A 14871-nucleotide genomic window follows, 5' to 3' on the forward strand; every position below is an offset into this window, starting at 1 on the left:
AGGAGAGGCGTTTTTTAAATATCTTTATTTAAAAACATTGACATTTACAAACATGTGTACACTATGTACTCTAAAACGTCATTGAATTATGTTCAATAAAAGCAAATTATAATGATAATACAAATATATAAATGACATACACTTAAAACAATTCATAAATATAAAAAATCATAAGGCTGGCCCGGTCGAGAAGAAATAAAAAAACATAAAATAATTTCTATATTTAAGTCACAGTTTTACCACAAGATGTGAACATATTTTTTACATTTAATTGCTTAAAAAACGATATTGTTTCCCCTCAAAAAAAACAGCATCTACATCCGTTCAATAATACGAAAAGCAATGCATTTTATTTGGTCACGATGAACATTAGGGATTATGTGTGGGACTTTTTCTGCAAAATGTGATCACAATTCCAATTGTCATAGTTATTACTATTCACATTGAAGCTGTATATATTAAACAATATATTGTATGTTTCCAGCTTTATTGCTAAGGATCAACTACATTTCCCATAAGTCTAGACGCGCTGTTACCATGGTGTCCTGGATAGCGTCTTAATTCCGGAGTTCAAACCAGCAACAATAACACCAACAATTATCATTACCAAATAGCTTGTATCCTAAAGGTGGGTTACCGACAATGGATATTAAATAGGTAACCACGTCTGTTATTGTAATTGTGAACATGTAGTAGTGTGTTCTGCCTTTAGGACCCAGTGGTTTGGCGCTGCTCGTGCGCGGGATTTTTCAAAGTGGGCGAGTCTCTTAAAGAGGACGTCCGATCGGCTAACCGGAGTTAGCCAACAGCTAGCTTCAAGTTACCCCAATTAGTTAATGCTCAGCCAGATTCACCACAAACTTATGCTAAACCTTTGTATTGGCTTACGAATCCACGTATCTTCTCAAACGTATTCGACGTGGGTTTATGAAAGCATGGTCAGTTCGGTTGTAGGTGTTTATCGGGCTAGTTGTTTTCTAATGCAAGCTAATATGAATGCAAGTTAGTTAGCTAACGTTAGCGTCGCTGCTTTGTAATGTAAACAGTCATGTGGCTAGCAGTTAAAAACGTCCCTAAAACAAGGGGATAAGCGACACAACAAAGGAAACGAAAGCCCCATTTACATCAACAGGTAAGCTGATTCTGTGTCTGTTTTAACTTCAAGCTTACGTTCACCTTTGATGATAGCATCAACATAAACCTTAACGAATACTCTCCCTGGTTGTTTGTGGTTTTCCTCTAGATCTGAGTACTTTTTCCACTTCTGCTGTTTTCCCAGGGAACCCTCTGCAGCCTTTGCATCATGTCTATTGATTTTGACAGTGCTGCCCTGCAAACCCAACATGATGAAGAAGAGTATGACCAGGAGGACTATGCAAGAGAGCAGGAGGTAGGATTCATAGCTACAGCATTTTAAGGTTGTTGGGATAACGTTTGTTTTACAGTACGTCCCAAGTTGTTGGACATTTTTGTGTCACCCACCAGTGTGTTTTTGTTACTTTTAACTTACTGTGATTTTCTTGAGCTCCTGCTGGTTTCTTGATTGAACATGTTTTCAAAAGTCAAAAATTATTAATCAAGCACACCAGAAGACCGGAGACATCTAGGGCATGCTTTTATTATAAAATACACATGTAGTATATTCAATCAATGCTCTAGCATTACCTGTCTCTATGATATTATGTTCCTCTCTGTGTTGTTATATTTTAAATAGTATTTGTTTGTGCTCATTTGTTGAGCATTGCATTTGTCAGGTCCTTATTTGTGTTTTTTTCTGAGTTCATGCACCTGAATCTGAATTTCACAAGCACTGCAGCTTCACAGCTACACAGGCATGTTCTCTTAGTACTCACGCCTACAATCTGTTGCACCATAAACCTGTGCTATTATTGGCTCCTTCCAGGTGTGTCGCACAGAAACTAGCTCTGCCCTGTGGTTCCCCTGCTTTCTCTCTATTTAGGTTACCTTGTTTCTGTGCATGGCTTTGTTTGTATTTGAGTTACTCAAGACAGCCAAATGTCTTACTTTGTGCGTTTCAGTAATCAGAAGAATGGGACTTTAAATAAGCTTTCTCAAATGGATTTATTTTTGGTATAGCCTATTTCCTATAGAAAAACTTGATCATGTGGAAAATGTTTGCCACCAGTAATTGGAATGTTTCATGCTCCAGTTAACCTTGCTATATGTTTTGTCTAAACAATGGAGTCCTTTGGGAGCCAAACGCAGCAATACCGCAGGGAGCCAAACAACATGCCAGGCACGTTTTGGATATTTCACACAGAACGTCCTCCCTTCAGAACGATTAGACTAGGAGGTCTTGCAGATTGCCACTTCAATCTTTTTTTAAATTTGCAAACGGGATAGAATGGGTCCTTTGGTTGTCGACACAGTGGAGGATGTGAGGAATATTCAGCAGTCCTTGTTAGAAGTAAGTTCAGCTGGCTCCGCTAACACATGGATTGTTGAAAAAAGCAAGCCTGGTCAGTTTGGTACTGACGCAGATGTGGATTTAACTTGTTGTTGTGTTGTTAAGAGCTAAGCTGTTTTGACTGAAAGTCTGTGTCAGTGATTAGTTTCTCAATTTGATTGTATGAACCAACATAATAATTAGCTAATTTAAAAGAAACAGTACAACTAACAGTGCTGTAAGTAACTATGACCTTTATTACTGATTTATCTAAAAGTCTCACATTTAAACCAGATCATATTTTAGACTTTTCCTTGATAAATTCCATTAACAAAACATGATTTAAAAACAACACATGGAAGCTCAAAATAATTGTGAAATATTAAACCTGCGCACTTTGTTTTCATTGCCAATATTCAGCCTTACTCCAGATAAGACAAAGACATTTTTTTGGTTGATGTTTTCTGTGGCACCTTCCGTCTCTCGGGCTGTCAGTGATTTCTTTTCTGTGCAGATTTTTTTTCTATTTACATTACTTTATAACTCAGTTGCCGAGCAACCTTGGTGACTCATTTTCATGTGCTATTTTTCTGCAGCTGCACAAATTGCTCACCGACCTGCCGGATGATATGCTGGAGGACAGCATAGACTCCTCCTCCCCAGAGCTGGAGTACTCTACCTGCAGCAATAAAAACACTAGCAACAGGTAACACACACACACACACACACACACACACACACACACACACACACACACACACACACACACACACACACACACACACACACACACACAGATTAGGGGAACTCTGGGTTGAAGCTGCATCGATCAGTCCTGAGAAAACAAGACTTTTAAGACATCACATTGCACTTTTAAAAACTGGAATGGACATTTTTTCAATTTTCGGACATTTCAGAGACAAGACCATAATCAAAGAAAAATTATTGGCTGATAAATCATATGAATAAAGATATTAATTTGTTGCAACCTTACTCTGGCTGTGGACCAAAATGATCAATATACTTAAGTTTATTAAGTGTATAATTATGCTTTCTTTGCGTTCATCCTCTCAGCCCACGGTCCACGTGGACCCAACAATGGTCGCATCATCAAAGGCCAACTTCTCATGAACAGGTAGGTTGTTATTTCTTTTTCCCCCATAGATATTTTATCTTGTGAAGCTGAAAACATCACTCTTTTTGTCATTGTCTTCCTGAAGAATGGTCAAGTTGATTATGATCAACGCACCCATGACGAGTACGCTTATCAGGATGGAGCTGTTCAGACCAATGGACATAACCCTCAAAGTCAGCCTCTACCTCAAACCTGGAACCAGGATCCTCAGTTCACCCAGGGGGATTATACGCACACCAGCATAGGCACAGAAAAATCTACAGAGAGAAATGATTTTTCTGCAGATGAGTATGAGTCCAAACCATATCCTCAGAGCACTAATAACCCTGTGGTGTTTAATGGAGAGGCAGGACGCAGGGACAACCAAAACTACGGAGTTCAAAGCGGCATACACCATTTTCCTGTGAGTACTTTTGGTTTACTTTGGTATTGCAGATGTTTTTGAATATAATTTCATACATCTGGTTTTAAAATGTAATTAATAGTGTGTGAAATATACACCTGCCTTACCTTTTTCTTTTTAATCATTTAAAATGAACATCTTAATACCCAGAAGTACATTTGTACAGATTTCATTATGTGTTGGATAGATGGAAAGTAGTTTATCCCTGAATTGGTTATTTTTGAGTTAACAAACAGTAATATTTTTGAATTCAAACATATTTCATTTCCCGTTTCTTTGTATTTGGAATTTAAAGTCTGGGGTGTTGGACAGAGGAGTGGATCAGCCCACGGCCAGCTACAATCCTCACCATCCTGCTAATCAGCCAAAGATGTTTAACACACAGGCCGTCCAGCAGGAAGGCCAATTTGAACATCTTCAAAGAGAATTCCTCGACTCTGCCCAGCGTGAGTCTCACAGGCGTGTTTTAGATTCTCTTACTTATTGTACAACCTACTACTGACTTAAATGCCATTGCTAAAAAATTAAAATAAAGCTCCTTCTTTATTTTAATTGAGAGTAACCGAGTGATGTGTAAACATAAATGTTGTGCTGTGTTTCAGAAACTGCTGATAGGGAGCAGCTTGCCCAGGTTCGGATTTTGAACAAGGCTCAGCAGAGGCAAATTGAAGACTTGGAGCGAAAACTGGAGGATTCAAGACGCAATATGAGATATATCGAGCATCAGTTTGCAATCGCCAAAGGTGTGTTTCACAGAATTGGGGGATGATAAATGTTGTTAAATGTAATGACATAGCTCATGTAGAGTATGGTTATTTGACTTGATTGTCAAATGTTAATGTGATTTCTATTTATTTTTCTTTGTTTTTTTAGAATTCAAATGAAATATTGTTGCATTTTATTATTTATTATTCTATTTTCTTACATGTATTATTGTGGAAATAAAACAAATCACTTGGAATATACGAATATGATTCACTCTAGGAATTGTGAGAATATTTCTTTTCCTATTTTTGATCAATGTGTTCAACAATTAAACTTTCCAAATGTATTGTTTTTGTCAGTACACCATTTAAAGACTAGTGGCTGCTTATCTATTAATATATATCATTGGTTGAGATTGAAATGACAAATTATATCTGCCCCCTTGTGGCTGTTGGGAGGGTTGGCACTGTTGTCGACCTTGTGTGTTTTGAGCTCTTGCTGGATATGCTGCTTGTGGTAACATGATTCCTTTTTTTTTAATCATCAATAGATGAAAAGGATGGCCTAGCAGTAAGCCTTAAGGAATCAAGTCAACTGGTTGAAGAGGCCAAGGAGAGAGAGGTTCAAATGCTAAATAAATTGAGAGCAATGGAGCAGCAAGTAAAGGTCCTTTCTGAGAGAGACCAGGAGGTACGTTCTCGGCAGCATCCCTGTTTTTCATCGTCTTAAATGTTTAAAGCCAAACCAAAACACTTTTCAATACATCAGGTGACCTTCTATAAACAATGAAAGAAAAACAAAACGCTTTTTGAGAAAGAAATAACCCTGTACTCTAACCCTAGCCCTACAGGATTCTGCTAGTGTGCATTATTATCTTTGACTGAAATTAGTTCAGTTACAGTAATTTCATTTTGCCTGCAGAACACGAGGAAGCAGAGAGTTGCAGATGCTGCGGTGGACAGCATGAAGCAGCAGATGTTGGAGCTTTGTCGCTCTGACACTTTGTCCAAGACGCGGCAGCAGCATGACCGAGATCTTACCGTCATGAAGGAGCAGCACGAGGCAGCACTGCTGACACTACAGCAGAAGCTAGAGTCTACCGCTCAGACTCTGAACGAACAGGTCTGTAGCGTTGCTGTCACAGGAGATTAAATCCAATCCGCAGACATAGTCAACACCTGTGTTCTTGTGTTGTTGATTCCAGATTGATGTTGATCAGAGGTTACGGGAGCATGTGAAGCAGCTGGAGCGCCAGAGAGAAGAAGAGCAGCTGGAGAGAGCCAGAGTGGTCAACACCCTGACTCAGCGTCTGGAGGAGAGTCAGCAACAATGTGCCAAGCTGCTGCAGACAAGTGAGTTAAAGTGGACTGCATGTACTCGAAATCACAGAGCATTATTGAGCATCTTCTATAAACATGTGTTTTTTGTCATTTACAAATCGTTGTTTCTTCTTTGTTGTGGCTCTATTTCTTTAGGCTCGGTGCAGGAGATGAGTCAGCTACAAATCAAACTACAGCAGGCTCAATCAACCAAAGCGCTGAGTGAAAACATGAACACAGTCCTCCAGGTTTGCTCTCTCTCTTTTCTGCCCCTGAATGGAACCACTATCAAAAAATCATGACTGAAAATAAGATGTGCTTGAACAAAGTTAATTAGAACTTTTCATCTTTCATTGTTATCCTACAGGAGGATCTGGCGGAGTTAAAGGAGCAGATCACGCTTTATGAGTCTGCTGTGAAACACGGTGTCATTGCCTTAGAGCTGAGCAGTGACTGGGAGAACCAGCTGTCTGATTCCTGTGTGGATTTAGGACTAAAGAAAGCAAACAGGAAAAATGGCTTGCTCCACAGGTACACCATGATCATAGAGCCAAATCACTGACATCATTATAAGGTCATGTGATATTTCAATTCAAACCTTTCCCTGTCTGTTCAGTGCCGCACTGGCTCACCTGTCGGACTCCAAGCTGCCAAAAGATGAAGCTCTGCGGCTGCTGCGGGTGGAGATGCAGCGCTGCCTGGCAAGTCTGAAGGGGAAGCGGCAGAAGATCAGTCAGCTCCAGGAGGAGCTCCACCTCTGCCAGGGTCGAGTGAGCGAGCTGCAGACCCAGTTAGATGAAGCCAAACTCTGTTCTTCGGTGAGGAGGTCTGCCTTCTACTAGACCAGATACAGAGTCTTGATGAGGCATTGCTGAGGGAGGCAGTTTTAAACTGTAAAGCCCGGTATACAGTACCCTGAAAACCAATTTGTATAAAAATGATCATAATTTGTTAGCAATATTAATAATTTGAAATATTTATTAATATAATAAATGCCATAAAAAGAAACCAATGACATCAAAGCTCTCATATAATTTATGGTACAACCACTAGACAATGCAAAAGTAAAAGGTAAGAGATGACGTGGCTCTAATGCAAAACATAATCACCAAAACTGCATCTGTGTTCCCAGGTCCGAGAGAACAGTCAGATGAAACATCTAGACCTAACAGGAGAGTCTCAGAAAGAGTTCATGAGACTACAGGAGGACAGACTACTCCTGCAGCAACAACTGGAGGTGTTAGAAATGAAGAATAAGGAGCTGAAACAGAGCGAGGAGAAAGTGAGGTCTGCCAACTTGGAGCTTTGCACCAAGATGAGGCAGATGATCCAGGAACTGGACCAGGAGAAGCACGAGGCTGCTCAGAGGTAAGGCACAGAGGAAGGCCGTAAGATTAATGTAATGTTTTCTTTACCACAAATGAGCATTAAGTCTGTATCAATAGAAATGTATACATGTCTCTATGTCTTCTTGCAGAGATGAGCGCGTTCATCAGCAGTATCGGGACGACGTGGTGGACCGGGTCAGAACCGAGCTCATGCTGGATCATGATGCTCAGGTGGAGCAGCTGACGGCTCAGCACCAGCAGCAGGTCCAACAGTTACAGTGAGTCCTCTCACTCAAACGTGGTTATAAAGTGTTATCTGAAAACCCTTGAAACTGTTTCACAGTACTGATCACTTGTTCACAGGACACAGCTGTCTGAGGCCAACGATAAGATGTTGGCCGTGCAAGAGTGTTACATATCCGTCTGCAAGGAGAAGGACATGCTGGAGAAAGACGAGGCTTTGATTAGAGAAAACGAGGTATATAAGTTCCTAAAATGTGTTTAACAGAAGCAGTTGGACATGGTTCCTGAACTCAATTGGTTTGTCTTTGTGTTGATCAGCTGGTACACATAGTTGAATAATCGTTGAATGAATTGCTACATGCTGTATTTGCTTACTGTTTACAAAACACATAACCCCTGTACTGAGAATATTTTTTGATTTGGTTCTCATTCATACCTCAAGAGGCAAGAAGAAAGTGTCACAGCTGTGGAGAAGCTGAGGGCTGAGCTTGAGGCTCAACACGAGGCCTCAATAAAACAGCTCAAAGCTCTCTGGTCCAAAGAAAAGAAGACGGAGATCCAGGAGCATGTGGACTCTAAGGTTGCCTTAGCCAAGGCTGCCTGGAAAGCGGAACTGCAAAAGGTGGGATTTCCTGTAATAAGTGTCCAGCACTCTCAACTCCCTTTTAAGTGAATTTACGACAGACATTAATGTTTATACTGCTCCTCTACAGATGGAGAAGACCTGGGTCGAGAGGCTGGAGGAGGCCAGGAGAGAGAACCACAAAGAGACTGCTGAGGCTGCCTGTCAGGTCGAGGAGATGGAGGCAAGCGGGTTGACAATCACTGCAGAGGAGCTGGACTCCAGGCTCGGTGCCCAGAGGCAGCAGCTGCACCTGGAGGCTGAGAGAGTCAAACGGAAAGCTCTGGAGGAAGCCCGGAAACAAGCCCAGAGAGAGCTGACCGAGAAACATCTGGAGGACATGGCCAAACAGGTCAGTGATCTCATAGAGCTTTACTGTAGATGTTGTATGTGTGGGAACAATTAGAATCAATCCAAAGCAGCAAGACTTTCTAAAACTTGTTATTTTACTCTTCTTTAGATTTCTGAGTTATGTGATTTAGCTGATTCATCCCACTATTTCAGACGATTGTGGTGATGATGAAATAAGCTAATTAAATAGTTATTACATTTAAATATTGCATGAATTTCTGCAACACACAACGCTGTATTCCCCAAATGTATCAGATATCTTGCCTTCATCAGGATTAACACATTTAGTGTTGGTGTTTCAGGTTGAAGGTGCAGTAACCAGGGCCTACAATCGCTGGATTGAAGAATTGACGTCATTACCAGAATATCGAGCTGCTCTCCAAACAGAAAGGGAGCAATGGGAAGTTCTACAGGAGAAACGCACAGGACAACAGGTATGAACCCTTCTTGTCTTTGTGAACTAAAGTGCTGTCAGCTGGCTTTTCTTTTCTGATCATGTGTTATTCCTCATTTTAAATGGGCCAGGTATCCCAGGCCGAGGAGCAGTGGAATAAGAAGCACAAGAACCAGCTGGAGGAGCAGAGCTGTGGAGCGCAGAGACTGGAGGAGCTACAAGAGGAGGTGGCAGCTCTGCAGAGTCAGCTGGAGCAAGGGAGGAGAGAGCAGGCTGCGCTGCTGAAGGCTGAGCTGGCTGCAGCCCGAGCCGCCTGGAACCGAGACAAACAACAGGAGATCTCTGTCACCCAGGTCTGCAGTGAGCAGCTGCACCAAAGAAAGCTGGAGCAGGCTTTGCAGCAGGCCAGAGGGAGGCTGCGCTCCATAGAGAGGAGCTGCTCCTGCAGATGGAGGCGAAGCTACAGCAGACCGTAAGGGCCCGGGAGGAGGAGTGGAAATCTCGGCATGCAGAGATGGAGCAGGCCCACAGAAAGCAGACAAGAGATGAATTACTAGCAGAACTTCAGACGGCTCTAGCAGAGGTCCAGCCACAACTCCTCAGGGACCCCAAAACAAATCAGCAGCACACTGCAGACACCAGGAGGAGCAGCGGGGACACATCAGAGCGCACAATAACGAACCTCACCCAAACAGCCTGCAAAGACATTGTCAACAGAGCGGTATCTCAAGCCAAGAAGGAATGGACAAGGGTGAGTTTTTACTTGCAAATACCTGTTATCTGAAGATAAACATATGTTATCAGTTAAAGATTTAGGTGTATATATTTAGTATAGTATCAGTAAAGTAGTTTAGTATTTGGGAGTTTGCATATAACAAATAGTGCTATCAGCCTGTTCCTTTATTCCTTTATCAAAGCTAGCATTGCCCATAAAATCCTCGATCAGTAACTATGATTTCTCTGAATGTGCTGTTTTATTATTTTGTTTCTCTGTGGTACAATGTTTCCTTTATGCCCCTACAGATAAGTGAGGAGAGACTGAGCCGTGTGTTAAAGGAGACACAGGAGCATCATGAGAGAGAAATTGACCAAATGCAGAGTATGTATCGCCCTCTGATCGTCCATATCACATGCAATATTCATGCCCATTAACAAGCTAGCTAACATGCCGATATGCTCCATTGTCTCCAGGCTCTTTGTCCCAGAGCAAGGAGCTGGCCCGCTGCAGGAAGGAGTGCGCCGAGACTTTAGGAAAGCTGCAGAAGAAGAACCAGGAGCTCCAGAGACATTTAGAGAAGGCCTGTCGTCAACTGCAGCACAGCGTCCGGGAGCACAAAGCTGCCATGCAGCGTCTGAAAGGTATTGAATGCGTTTCATCTCTGTCTCTAAAATGTCAAACAAATGGATGTACTCAACATACAATATGTCTGTGTGTTGTAGATGAGCAGGAAAGCAGCTTGAAAACGATGAAGGAGGAACAGCTGCAGCAGCTGGAGGAGGTGAAGAGAGCCAAAGAATCCTCGGGGTTAGTGTTGTTTTTATTGTCTCTTCAGTTTCTTCATAAATAAATGTTTCGAGTTTATTGTTCTTCTGTTTGTTGTCACATGCCATGTAAGTTTAAAGAAAAACCAATGAATATCATTTGTATACCAAATGCTTTCCCTTCTCGTAAGTACTTTTGCTAACGCACCTTCCGTTAGGGGTCAATATCCCATCCAACACAAGGTTTAGATTTTGGGGACAACAGACATCTCACAATGTCAAACATCTACTGTCATCTTAATGATGACACGCATAAGCTGGACTTTTTACTCCAGAAATATTAAAATCAAGACCCTGTAGACATTTAGCCATTCCAAATAATAATTAACCCTTGGACTATTAAAAGAAAGGGGAAATTGCTTGAAAGCATCAAAGTCCTTAGGGTTTCTTGTCTTTGTTTTTGGGGCAACATTTTTGAAATAGCTGAAAATACACCAATGATCCGTTTGACATTTCATTTCAATAAAATCGTGAAGAAAAAAATGTTTTTTCTCTTGCTTGTAGGAGCTCTGATCACCAACATAACACACAAGGCCTGGAGGAAATGAAGCAGCAATACGTGACGACTGTAGAAAATATCAGAGGTTGGTAATAGATGTGTCTACATTTATAATATTCTGTATTCAGGGACACCAGCATTCAATATAAAGCTGCCCTGGAGGGATTAAGGAAGAAGGCTAAACTACACACTATGATGTCTTGTACCTTAATATTCATTTATGTCCTCACTTGTGAATCTCAAGCATCAAACCCTTAAACCCAACCTCAGTTCTTGTAAATGTACCTAGTGAAAAGGACAGAATATAATGGTGTTTTATGGCAGGAGACATGCTGCGTTACCTCCAGGAGAGTCGAGAGCGAGCAGCAGAGATGATCCAAGTCGAGGTGCAGAGGGAGAGGCAGGACACTGCCAGGAAGATGCGGCGCTATTATCTGACCTGTCTGCAGGAGTTATTGGAGGACGGAGGAAAGCATACAGGGCAAGAGACCGTAATTGTCCTAAACTTGTTTGCTTGCCTCATCGGGATTCTTCAGGCTAATTGTATTGATCTTTCTGTCTCCTGCAGGGCTGAGAAGCAAATAATGAATGCTGCTAGCAAGCTGGCAGCCATGGCTAAAGGGCTGGAGACGCCGGTCAAAAGTAAATCTGGAAAGACCTACAGCTTACAAAGTGAGCCCTTTCGAGTAGAACTGCTTCACTCTAGTAGTCTCGTGTAATGTTTTCAATTGTCAATGTGCTGGGAATCTGTGGCTTGTATTGACTGGTTGTTTGACGGCTGTTTTCACAGGTAGGAATGCAGGTTTCAGTAAGAACCCTTTGACGCTAGCTCAGCTCCCTGACATCAGGCCAGAGGAGAGATCCCACAGGGAAAAGACTTCAGAGCAGAACCAAGTCGCCACAGCGAGGACGAAAACTTTGAGTCACAAAGACATTCCTGCCACTGAGAAGGAGGTGGCGGCGGCGGCGACGGCGGCAGTAGATGCTAGACTGAAACCCCAAACTGCTGGATACGCACATCTCCGCTCTTACAAACCGTCACATCAGATGAATTCATGCCAGGGGGGTTTTGTGGATGTGTCTGTGAGGAGTAAAAACAGGGAGCTATGCCTGCAGGGAGTTGAGTCCGGTAAAGCAGGCAGCCGCCTGGACTCAGAGCGACAGAACCAACCGTTCCTCATCCAGGAGGCTCCTGTCAGAGAGGAGAGGAGGACCGACTGGAGCATGAGCAGCAGTGACTCGGACGCAGGCATCCAGGTTTCCACCCTCTCTTACTCGGGGAGAAAAGTGGAGCAGGTGAAGCCTTTTTCTGTCTCTGCTGCATCAGCCAGTGACCTGGGAGAGTTTGGCAGCCTCACCCCGAATGTTTCCGACCTGACTGTCTACAATGAAATTTCCAAAAAGACACCTCACACCCAGACTTTGAGCCTTCAGTATGCAAAGCTAAGCACACACAGGGAGCCCACGCCTGGCTCTGAGGGCGGGGAACACCGGGGAGCCTGTCCCCGGCCTCAGTTCTCTGAGTTAAGACAACGGCAGCAGGACAGCGGCTTCGACAGTCCATTCTACCAACAGAAATGACAAAGTGAGGGCAAGTATGAAGTGAAGTAGGGAGATAAACTTTGTGCCTTTTTTTATAGTGTATAAAGTTTACTCGATGTAGAACATTTGCCTTCATGGATGTTTGCAGTGTGTTTCTTTGTGTTGCTTTAACATTATTAATGGAATAATTTGAGATTTAAGAAATGTGCTTATTTGCCTTCTCGGTGAGATAAATTGATGGAGATTGAGACTCTCAGACTTGTCTGTAGTTCGCTAAATATAAACCTGCAGCCAGTAATCTAAGTTTAGCGTACAAACTGGAAATTAGGTGTAAAATCAAATCCATTTTGGATTAAAAGTGTAATGTTTGTCTAATCTTTGCAAAACTGTGTATAATATAAATGGGAAGAATAACAAATAATACATTTAAGTAGTCTGGGGGCTAATGTACTGATCTGTTTCCAGTAGTACTGTGAGTTCACCAAACAAGAAATAGTAAAAATGAAATATAATTTTACTCAAGAATTTTCTTTACCTTCAGAGAGACACAGGCTAGCTTTCCAGCTGTTTCCAGCTTTTGTGCTACGCTTAGCTAACTTTACAGACATGATAGTGTTTTCAATCTCCTTTACATTTACTTCTTGACAAGAAAGCCAATAAGCGTTCAGACAGGAACTTTTCCTTTTAATGCAGAAATTGTTCCAGGGTTTCCAGAGAAACAAATTCTCTGTCCTGCTCCAGATAATCTCAGCACAGTCATAACGCTCCATATTTCAGTGTAGCTTTAAACCTGCAGGTCTCAATGTCAGTGAAGCAATCTGAAGCAAATAAGTTACTTAGAAGTGATTTTTACACAAAGTGTATACGTGCATTTTTAGAAAAACATTGTAGGTCAAAAGCTGCCGACTATGTAATATTTAACCTGTGATACGTTAAAGACTGATACTGGCACATTACTGCGCCCTGTACTGTAGACTGCCACGGAGAACTAGATTAAGTGTTGCTGTGTCTGTGTTTTTTATATTTTCATATATTTTATATAACGTTAATGAGATATGCTGTGCATAGATCATAATTTGTATTTTATTTTTATGAATGGTTTTAATTTGTTTTAATAAATATTATCATATGTTTGCAAAATTAAGAGAGAATACATTATTTGTTGTGAGGGTGGAGCCTCTTCAGCAAAAAAGGGTTGCATACAACTTTTAATATAAACCAAAACCCATTGTTTAGGGAGATCGCAGGCCTGTCAAAAGAAAGCGATTTGCAATAATGTTGAAAGCTCATACTGTATATTATTTCAGTCATTTTTATGGCAAAAATGGTCAAAGTTCACTGGTTCCAGCTCCGTAGAGAAATGTCGTACCCACCCACGCAAGACCAAGATTTCTGAGGATTCAAGTTCTTTAACTCCAGTTATTTTTATACTTTATTAAATTGCTTTGGATTCAATTTTCTAATAGTCTTATTGCGATTACAGAGCTCCTTGGATGTTACAGGCACGGTTAAGCATATGAATGTGAAGCTGATGGAGGAGGGTTTCAACCCAAATCAAATCACCATCCTGCTCTACTTTCTGGATGAAAAAGACAAGAAATACATCCCACTTACCGTGGACACATTGGACTTGATAACATCAGGCCAGATGAAAATGTAAAGCAGCATCTTCATATGACTGCACTGACACACACCTGTGATGTCCACTGGATTTGAGGGGTGGTTTTATAAGGAAGTCAAAACTCAAATCCTACTGGAGTAATGGGATTACATCCCCCGAAGTGGCGGTGTGAGAGGTTCAGTGCAAGAAAATGTGAAATGTTTAGAATGCTCTGGAATAACACTGAGCATGTTATCACACAACAGAGTGTAAAGAGGACTGTGTGTGAGAGAGGAGAGAGTAACTGTGTTCTGTGTGACTCAGTATTGTAAACAGGTCGAACATTTCTGAAGGGGATTAGTGTGTGGAGGCATTTTCAACACGTTTTGCCCTTTTTTTTTTATGTCCTTGACAGAAAAACAAACTAAGGCAATGAAGTTTCATGTTTACGGAAGAGGATTAGGGCCACACAATTTTTTTGTGGGGGGGGGGGGTCTCAGAATTCAGATTTTAAAGTCAGAATTCTGAGATTAAAGTCAGAATTACGGGTTCCTGTAGTGGCCTAACTTCAGTAAGAGACTCTCATAATGCACTACGGAACAATGAAGGAGGTAACGGAGTTTCTGCGTGCCAGAGGGGTCCCGGAGGAAAGCATATTCCAATTGGCAGAACAAAAGGTGAGTTATAAATCTATTTGCAGTGTTTTGACGTCAATTTATCCTTAATCCTCTTCCGTACATGTTTTAAAAATCCTTTTATTATAATTTTTTCAGTAAAAATG

The 14871-nt window shown here is 41.6% G+C and overlaps 1 protein-coding gene across 1 annotated transcript; it reads left to right on the plus strand.

Moving 5' to 3' along the window:
- The first annotated feature begins 808 nt into the window (after positions 1-808).
- On the plus strand, positions 809-13634 carry cep152 (centrosomal protein 152). The gene is given in 28 exon segments (XM_063906871.1): positions 809-1132; positions 1280-1390; positions 3004-3113; positions 3482-3542; positions 3628-3945; positions 4241-4391; positions 4548-4688; positions 5201-5340; positions 5572-5772; positions 5855-6002; positions 6126-6217; positions 6337-6500; positions 6586-6787; positions 7102-7337; positions 7447-7575; positions 7661-7775; positions 7983-8162; positions 8254-8514; positions 8816-8947; positions 9039-9312; positions 9315-9658; positions 9931-10006; positions 10099-10266; positions 10348-10432; positions 10954-11033; positions 11273-11429; positions 11517-11620; positions 11739-13634. Coding segments are annotated over 27 exon segments (4947 nt in total). The 5' UTR covers positions 809-1132; positions 1280-1303; the 3' UTR covers positions 12530-13634.
- The last annotated feature ends 1237 nt before the right edge of the window (positions 13635-14871 follow it).

This window comes from Eleginops maclovinus, chromosome 2, assembly GCF_036324505.1.
Source record: "Eleginops maclovinus isolate JMC-PN-2008 ecotype Puerto Natales chromosome 2, JC_Emac_rtc_rv5, whole genome shotgun sequence".
NCBI lineage: Eukaryota > Metazoa > Chordata > Actinopteri > Perciformes > Eleginopidae > Eleginops > Eleginops maclovinus.